Source organism: Coccinella septempunctata, chromosome 3 (genome assembly GCF_907165205.1).
Source record: "Coccinella septempunctata chromosome 3, icCocSept1.1, whole genome shotgun sequence".
NCBI lineage: Eukaryota > Metazoa > Arthropoda > Insecta > Coleoptera > Coccinellidae > Coccinella > Coccinella septempunctata.
Window position 1 is genome coordinate 10850058 of NC_058191.1, and position 10106 is coordinate 10860163.

The 10106-nt window shown below is 37.1% G+C and overlaps 1 protein-coding gene across 1 annotated transcript; it reads right to left on the reverse strand.

Annotated features, from left to right (window-relative positions):
• Positions 1-683: 683 nt before the first annotated feature.
• LOC123309586 lies at positions 684-1304 on the reverse strand. The gene has a single exon (XM_044892773.1). It carries the CDS (start codon positions 1302-1304, stop codon positions 684-686), a length of 621 nt encoding a protein of 206 aa, XP_044748708.1.
• Between the last annotated feature and the right edge of the window lie 8802 nt (positions 1305-10106).

The following is a 10106-nucleotide window of genomic DNA, read 5'->3' on the forward strand; positions in this document are numbered from 1 at the left end:
AAATATCTTTCTTATTATCAGATACCTACGCTTTTAGATCTGATGATAACTGAATCTCCATTCTTAAATGTAATTTTCTTCTTTTTCTTCTTCTCTATCCTTTTGAATTATTTCTCCCCACTTTTTTCTTAACTTCTAATTTCTTGAAAGATGTCTTCATAATTCCTTTCATCTATATCATCCCAGTGTCTTTCAGGTTTCATTTGTTTCATCAAAAATAATGGAGTTTCCTCTGTTATTTATTTGGAATTGAATTAAAAAAGTTCTACCTTGTGTAATTCTAGATCCCAAGACTTCCTTCAACTAATATCCTCAAAAATTTCTTTGTTTTATATTACTTTTGTTTATTTTTTGTTTGTTTTGAAGCATTTATTAATTAATACATTTCAATGAGTATTGTCTGTTTTATTGAATCAAGGTATAGGTACTTCAACATAAATTGAAGTAGAATATCACTTTGTTTAATCGATATGTAGATATTACTATGGATGTGTCAAGTTCTCCGATAAACCTGCAAGCGTGCAAAATCTTCACTATGCTTACTATTTAGTGACTCACAGGAAAAACTCAAAATATCTCGAAAACGGAACGGGAACAATATTTTTTTTTTTTTATTAAAAGAAGGTGTCTCGACTGCTATGGTCATTGACACAGAGGGACATTAAAATCAACAATGAGGTAAATTAAATACAATGAGCAATGGATAGACTATCAAGAAAGTTCACTATGTTAACACTGAAGTCCGGCTTGGTGAGGTCTGCACTTAAGTTTCCCTGGAGGCCATGTAATTCTCGGTTCGCAGAGTGGAAGGAGCAGTCCATTAGGATGTGCTTGACAGTGAGCACTGTGTTGCAGTGTTCACATAGCGGGGGCGCAGATGAAGCCATAAGGTAACCGTGGGTGTATCTGGTGTGTCCAATTCTGAGTCTTCTCATTATGACTGTGGTCCGTCTGTCTGATATGGTGAACTTGAGAGGTTTCACGCTTGGGTGGATATCATGTAGCTTAGATGAATTGCGGTCCCATTCTTGTTGCCATCTTTCCTGAATTTTGGACGTTAGGAGTGCTTGTAGATCTTTTTGTGTGGTGATGTTGGATGTTTCGGTGAGGTCCTTGGAGGCGCTCTTAGCGGCTTTGTCGGCGAGTTCGTTTCCGGGTATGCCTACATGTGAGGGTGTCCAAATTATTGTCAGGCGGTGATGGATATTAATTAGCTGTTGATAGTGGTCGTGGATATTTTGGGCGATAGGATCTTTGTGTGTCGGTCTTTGATGTGCTCTACGGAAGACGCTGAGTCGGTGCATATAGCAACATTATGGTGGTTGGTATTTATGTTTTCTATTGCTTTGAGGATGGCATATAGTTCCCCCGTAAGAACACTTGCATAGTTTGGTAGTTGGTATTGTTGTAGAACACTATTCTCAGTAGCCACAGAGCAAAACAGTCCAGCATCACTTTTCGAGGCGACAGTGAAGTAGACAATGTCGTATGACCCCTCTTCAATTTTTTGCATAAATTTCTGTTGGATTAGGCGACTTTGTGTTACATGCTTAGGCAGCTTAGATAGGCATGTGTCAACAGGTGGAACTGATTTTTGCCATGGTGGAGTCAGGGGGATTGGGTATGGTAAGGTATTTGAAAAATCAATATCGGGTATTAGACTTTTGAGAGTATATGCCAGTGGGTGGTTGTGCACAGGAGTTTGAACCGTTGATACAGAAGAGAAGAGATGGGGGTATAGAGGGTTGTGAGCATCAGCAGATACGCGTGCTGCGTATGTAAGCAGTAGTTGTTGCCTTCTCGGTTGGAGGGGGAGTTCGTTTGCTTCAATATAAATGCTCTCAGCTGGGCTCGACCTGAAAGCTCCTAAGCAAAGTCGGAGTCCGGTGTTATGAATTGCGTCAAGTGATTTAAGATTGGTTTTGGAGGGTGAGAGGTATATTATGCTGCCGTAGTCGAGTTTCGATCTGATGAGGGTTCTGTACAATCTTAGTAGTACTTCTTCTTCTGAGCCCCATTGTGTGTGGGATAGCGTCTTTACCCAGGTAGAAGGGTGTTGTCTCGAAGACGTCTTCATTAGGTCTTTATTGGTCTTCGACGTCACTCGGACGTACAATAACGTCTCTGAGACGTCAATTCAAGTACGCTAGTAAGACGTCGTACAATAACGTCTCCGAGACGTCAATTCAAGTGGGCTAGTAAGACGTCACACAAAAGACGTCTGAATAACGTTATTCTTAGACCACTCTGAGACTTTAGACTTATAATTTTTTCAAGGATCGATATATATCGGACAGTTTGAATATAGATATGTAGATATGAAACGGAGGATGACGACCGTTAAATTATAAATCGCTATATTCATATCCTTTAGATTCAAGGAAAATGAAATTATTTGCAGTCAAAAGCCTGAAAAAAATATGACTAGCTATCCTGTTCCATTTATCCTATGTAAATGCATGTGTCAACGCATTGATAATTCATCTTTTGCTTCATTTCCGTTAGTACATAGTCTTGAAAATAACTTTTTCTGACACACTTTTTCATGATACTCAATACCAATAATACCACCATCTTACACAGCCTCGACGGCCGTAACGGCAGCGCACTCGGCTAGGATGCCGGAGGTAGCGGGTTCGAATCCCGCAGATATCATAGATGTTTGTGGGTGTCTTGTACCTAGGATTTCTAATAATGTATGCTGATATGCTCGAACACAAGGCCAGGGGGGAGAAAAAAAACAATGTTAGTTTATGTTTCATTTTTATCCATGAAATTCTAAAAGTTTCTGAAAAATACTGACGTCCTCAGTACGTAAGAAAGACGTACGCAAGACGTAAAAGTACCGAATAATCGTCTTCCAAATTCGTCTTCAAGACGTCACCGTAAAGGCAAGCGCACATACAACGGCATCGGACGGACGGCATGGATCGGAATAAATTACTTTCAATGGAACTGAATGGAGCAACGCACATATGGGCGGACGGCAGGCATCGCATCGCATCGCATCCGACTAGAGGTGTGTAGTTCGTGAACGAACTAGTTCAATTGAACTATTCCGTGTAAGGAACGAAAGGAACTAGTTCACGAATAGTTCGAAGTATAGTTCACTCGTTCCCTGAATGACAGAAACGATCGATGAGTTCGCAACGTTTTCGTATCTCCCTCACCCTAAAAAGTTCATCGAATCTCACTGTATTTTTTATTTTATAACTATTGACCTCAATATATTTCGTTTTATTGATCTTTTTTCTTTTATTCTCGAAACAAATCCCAGAACCCAGCAAATAGCATAAGGCTTGAAATAATACACTTCCACTTGTTTTCTCGTGAAACCCGTTAACCCGTATCAGAGTTCAGTTTCAATTCAACGTTAGTCCAGTTCCAGACATGAAAGAACGACTGCATATCACTAATTCATAGCATACCAATAACCGTCAATCGTTCCATGATTCATAATGGAAGTGAACGATTGTGAACTAGTGAACGATTCATGTGAACTATTCACCATCGTGAACGAGAACTAGTGAACTATATCCTCTGAGTGAACTAGAACTCCCACCTCTACATCCGACGGAATTGAGGAACGAGAATTAAATTCCGACCGATGCTTGCTGTGCCGGCCGATCCCGACATATGTGCGATACCAATCGGAGATTGCCGCGGCATCTGCGTCATTTTACAAGTCTCTACATGCAGCGGCTTGTACGGGTAGTCATACGAAATACGAATTCACGGCAAAAGCATGAGTTTTCAGGAGAACTTAATACTGCGCGTACAAAATTATAATGAATTGTACAGGGTGGGCAAATTTCGATGTTTTAGCACTACAGAAAGCTGCTAAAACATCGAAATTACCCGTTTAAAAGTAAACCAGAGGAAATAGACAAAATCTGATACCCCATTCTCGTTCTCTTTTTCCGAGAAACTTACAATAGTAGTAGTGATTTTTGGCCACTTTCTTTTGTTTTCGAGTTATAAGCAAAAATTGGAAAAATGGCGATATCGAAATAAATTTATATCTCCGCTTATACTGATGATAGAGCTCTGAAATCGAAACATTATACAGGCACTTTTTTACGTAGAATCCAGTGGCGTGCTCGCCTTTTTAGCAGGAATTTTAATTACGAAGCTATGATCCAAAGTATGGTTTTTTAAATGGGAACCCTAGTTTTCTGTGCAATTTTTTGAAAGCTTCATTTTTACTGATTTCAAAAATATATAACATCATATGGTTTGTATCAATATAAATGATAAAAAATGGTCAAAAACCTTTTTTCTCAATATTTCTATGGTTTCAACTTTTGATGAGCACAGAAACATATAGCATCGTATGATTACCACTGTCTCCTTCTTTAAGTCTTTTCATTATTATGAAAATTTATTAAATATATCTGATTCAAATTTTGTGAAAATTGGTAAACTGCATAGAAAGAATGACATTGCTGGAAGGAGACGGCTTTTGTTATAGGAAACTCTATTTTTCTGTGCTCGTCTAAATTTAAAACCATAGAAATATTGAGAAAAAAGGTTTTTGACCATTTTCTATTATTTATATTGATACAAACCATAAGATGTTATATATTTTTGAAATCAGTAAAAATTAAGCTTTCAAAAAATTGCACAGAAAACTAGTGTTCCCATTCAAAAAAACAAAACTTTGGATCATAGCTTCGTAATTAAAAATCCTGCTAAAAAGGCGAGCACGCCACTGGATTCTACGTAAAAAAGTGCCTGTATAATGTTTCGATTTCAGAGCTCTATCATCAGTATTAGCGGAGATATAAATTTATTTCGATATCGCCATTTTTCCAATTTTTGCTTATAACTCAAAAACAAAAGAAAGTGGCTAAAAATCACTAGCTAGTAACTATTGTAAGTTTCTCAGAAAAAGAGAACGAGAATGGGGTATCCGATTTTGTCTATCTCCTCTGGTTTAAAAGCTGTAGTGCAAAAACATCGAAATTTGCCCACCCTGTACAATTTAAGTGACAGAAATTATAGCAACCATTTTTTTTTCGTCCTTCATCAAGTCCGGAAATAAATGAACATATTCTCCAAAATCCTTCCTTTTTTACATATGTCATGTATCCACATTCGTCTACGATTCCTTCGCTTTTGAAACTCTTCTTCCTCCAGAACGAACGCTGGTTCCTCACCGCAACTAATCTATTCCTCCGGAGTCCGGCGATTCCGATGTTATATGTGCGATACCTTAATAAAAATTCCGCCGCTGCCGTGCCGTTCCTTCCATGCCGTCCGTCCGATGCCGTTGTATGTGCGCTTACCTTAAGACGTCTTCAGGCTGTGACATATTAACGTCACCATAAGGTTTCACTGACGTCACCAAGTTGGTCTCCATACGTCCGAACATGACCAACCAAAGACGTCTTGAAGACTAAAATTTCTACCTGGGTAAGATGTTGAGTTTCCTCATGCAGTTAGTTTTGAGATTCACGATTCACAAAATTCATAATATATACGTCATAAATTAGCACAAAATAAGTACAAAATACCGAGAATATTTCGATACCAAAATTCGACTGGTGTGTCACCAACTTGACGCTCCGCACAAACAAAACCTGAAATATCTCGAGAACTGAACGGGCACAAAATTTATAAAATATGGCACAAATTAGCACAATCTATCGAAAGAAGAAAATTTACCATTTTCCACATGTGGGTCACAGTATCAAGTTGGTGACACACTTGAAAAACTTGAAATATCTCGAAAACGGAACGGGCACAAAATTCGTTACATACGGCACAAATTAGCACAAAATGGGCACAAAATTCCCAAAACATTTTAATACCAAAATTCATTGAGTGTGTCACCAGCTTGACGCACCTGGTCATTCTTCATTTTGGGAGTTTTATATATACATATAGCTCCTGCAGTTTTCGGAATCTCTGGCTCAAATATGAAACATGCATTGAGCTGAATTTTTTACAAAATGGGACTTGCAATACAATAATAAAAATCCTCGGTTTTTTTAATCTTTTTTGAACTCTTGACATTTTTTCGTATCTCTTATCAATTTCGAGAAAATCGTTGCTGAACAAACCGCTGCCTTTTTCCAAATAAAAAATTTAAGGTGAGTACCTACTTTATTCTGTTTGTGATACATAATTTTAATTTATAATTATTGAACCAACGTGTTTTTACTTTGAGTTTTTCACAAACGATGCTGGAAATGCCTTCATCCGTCTGCTATTCAACCCTCCATTTGAAAAAAATAAACTTTTACACCCTGTTACTTCGTTACTAAGTGTTTACTATATATTTTATATGAACTCTTCGCCCTAAAATTATTCAGAGAATATACCCCTTGAATTACTGCAGTGAATTTTGTCACAACCGTATATGGAGCAGCGAGTATTATAAGATGCTTAATGACTTTTTTTTATTGCTTCCGTATCTACGGTTTCCCTAGAAGTTACTCATGAATACCTGTTTGAGGTACTTATTCTTCTACTCGATTTTCCAAGATATTCAAGGTACTCTGTTAATGATTTCGCATAGTTCTCACTTGATAATTAATATTAGTCAGAATAAAATTCAGTATAAAATAATATTCACTCAGAAAAAAAGGAACCACTCCGCATGTGTACATAAAATTTCATCAATCAGTTACGAGACTCAGTATGAAGTCCAAAGTCCACTGAGATAAATCGATTCAGGTAAAGTGTCCGTCTTCGAAAAGAATTCGACTATGACATTTTAATGCTTTCATGGACGTCAGAGTTTGCCTTACTTTGAACTTCATCGCTTTATTCAATTATATTTACGTCTAATTCCATGAAAAAATCCTAAATTTCAGTAGTTACTCGACAGCAGGAGTACTACAGGATCATGACCACTCTTTAATGTAACCATTTTCGAGAAATTTCACCACAGATCGGTGCTCAATTAACAATAAAGTCTTTAGGTAGAGTGATCCGGGGAATTTTGAATAGCATTCTGTCTGATTCAACCAATTTTCGTACAAAGAAATTTCAAGTCTTCAGACAGATGAGAAAGACGTAATGACAAGAGGGCCAGAATTTTACAGGAGAGTGATCGATACCAAGTTTAATCATTCAGAATTTCAAACAAATCGGTTACACAAATGAAACACTTTTTAAATAGTTACAACTAATTTGTTCAAAACCCTTGTATTGTCAACTTTTGTTTGTTGGGAAGAAGTTCCTTCCTTAAAAAATCATGATCATAATTGGATCACATCTTCAGGCAATGAAACGAAGATTAATCAATAATAACGAGAGTAACGAGACACATAAGATATAAAAACTAGGGCTTGGCAATGGGAACATTGTCAGGTATAAAATTGATCCATCTTTCTGTTTACATCACTAGTTTTCAAATTCGTGGCATAGACAGGCATCAGACAATCCCATTATTAATGCAACATAAATATTTCAATGTTTATTACCAGAACTGTTCAAAAAGTTGCCAGATATATTATAATTATTTAAGGCTAAGTGCACACGGGTTGTCGGCAATGCTATATGCTATGCGTGGGAGATGCGTCGAGTAGAAAGAACTGAAAGAAGATCGCAACGGCGCTCGTCTGCCAATCGTCAATCTATCTGACTCCTCACACGGGTGGTCGAGAATTCGTCAACTCTAACCTTGTTATCCATTACAATCATTAGTCCGGGTAGCAGTCAGCTTATATCAGTCAACAAGTGTTAGGCCTTTTTATGCAAGTGGTTCGTTAAGTAGCGGTGATAATGAAGATATGATATTGTTACGTCATTATTACACCAAAGGAATAGTAAACAAAAGTTTACACTGGTTTCATCCTTAATCGAAGAGAAATGATCGTTCTGTCAATTACTTTCTTTGGCTAATATAATAATAATAAAGGGCTTTTATTTTGTATTCTATGAATACAATCATGATCCTAGCTTTTATGGTCACATCTTTTCGAGAATATTCTGCTTATCTATAATCGTATTCGAGCAGGTAAATTAATTTCCATTTCCGTCATTGAACGCAAATTATCAGAGTACATGTATCTTGAAGACCTTGTTCCACCATAGGTATGCAACAGTGACACGCTTTCGACACGATACAAACAGGCGACATGATGTGATCCACCAAAGCAACGTGCGCTCTCTTTCTTCTTTAGTAAACATGTCATCAAGCCGATTTGATTTTAATTTTGGTGCTGACGAAATGAAACAAATTCTAGAATTTCTAGAATTTTAAGAAAATACAATGAGAAGTCTTTTTATTGCTGGAAATAAAAAACAGGATGTTTGTGTATCTAAAGAACTCGACAGAAATTTTAGAGTAATAATGCATCCCTTGTCTTGATCAATGGAAGAGTGGTTTTCCACTGGACAAGAGGTGATTATTTTTAGGGAAAGGGAACAATGTGGATTCGGGCAGTTTCGCGAAGTTGATTTCTATATTTTTCTAGGGAGGAAGTTCAAATAAATCTCATGTATGAAATAAACAATCAAATTTATTAAAAAAATTAGAGCTTCTCTACATACACTCACTTCGTCGATGACGAATCATTTGAATTTTCAATTTCTTAAATCTCATGCAAGTAGCGCACAAGAATAAACAATATTTTTCATCAACAAAATTTTTCTTCTCAACTTAGCGCAGAACAAGAATAAGAACATAATCAATAAACTAAGAGGAGATTTCAGGACTCTGGACTATGTTCATGCTTTTCCCATACCCCAAAACGAGAGAAAATTTTGACTCCCTACCTTTTTGTGCAATCGTCTGCAATCGCAATCGCAATTTTTCTGCTCTAGCCTGATGATGATTGAAGGCTTTTACGAGCACCAGACTTTCCATAAAATCGGTGGATTCTTTCATTCACTACACCGCTGAACTGAATTTCCCGCACTTTTCCGTAGCAAACAATTAGCGCTTATTCGTTTCTTCCCTATCCTACCTAAACCTATTAGTTACTTCGATAACAAAAATTCATAAAACTCCTAGATTCGATATTTAATCGCTTTATGGCCGTATGCATCGTTTGATTGAACGAAGTTTAAGCTCTAAAACGACGTTTAAGCATAGAATCTCTATGGAAAAAAAGGACGTTTGAGGAATTAATCTCGTTTAATGAAACAGTGCATATGGCCATTAGACCACAAATCAAAAACAAACAAAAACTCCTCGAATACTGTATCAATAATACCGTCTAAAACTGACTTAAACTTTAATTTACTTCCGTTTTCCTATTCATCTGTTCTCTATTACACCGTTTATACTTTGAAAAGAATCTCTGTATCCTCAAGTTCTTCCTAAATCCATGATCCGACCGAGTTTTCTACAGTAACCCGTGATCTACTTACCGTTTTTCCTATACATAACTTTCGTGAAAACCTCTTTATTCTGAGTCCCTATACATATTCTTGGTCACTGATTGAATCTAAGTGATACTTTATATTTTCCTATGCCTTTTCTGTACCGACTCGAAGGGGTATTGATTCAGATCTCTTTACTCGGACCGACTGACTAGCTTTCCCGAGGTACTTTTTCTACCCAGTCTTTCTCTCCCACGCTAGGGATGGTACCAAGAAGCTTCAAAACTAAATCATTTGAGGATCGAATTTTTGGTGAGTTTTAAAAATCAGCGTTCCCAAACTATGCTTCTACAAGATTTTTCAGCTACTTCGAATTTTGAGAACCAATTTCATCTCAGGATCTCCAGATAATAAATCTTTCCTAATCTACATGACTGACCATTTTCGCTCGTTATGAAGTCCTTATCACCGGATATTGGAATCAAATTACATAGGCCGGCGATCACCGTTTTGCTTTCCGAGTCGTACATTGGATCTTTATATCCAGACTTCAAGACTAAGTGTCATGAAAAAAGTTTTTAAACTCTTATCGGTCAGGTTTTTATTCAAATTCAAATTATCCCAACTTAATTCGAACTCCAACAGAGCTTAATCATTTTGATAACTGGGATTAGTGAATGTCTGGAGAGGAGTGTGAAAGCCTAAATCAAGATAGCAGGACCATCCCTGTTGTCATTTCATCAACATGCCTGATACCGAAGAAACCATCAGAGAATTTAAAGAAATTTTAATTGGACGAAACCTATCTATAGTCAAGCCTAAAACGG

Bases quoted from the DNA above. Each gene is read 5' to 3' on its own strand.
- LOC123309586 (XM_044892773.1), bottom strand. From the start codon at position 1,304: ATGCACCGACTCAGCGTCTTCCGTAGAGCACATCAAAGACCGACACAC.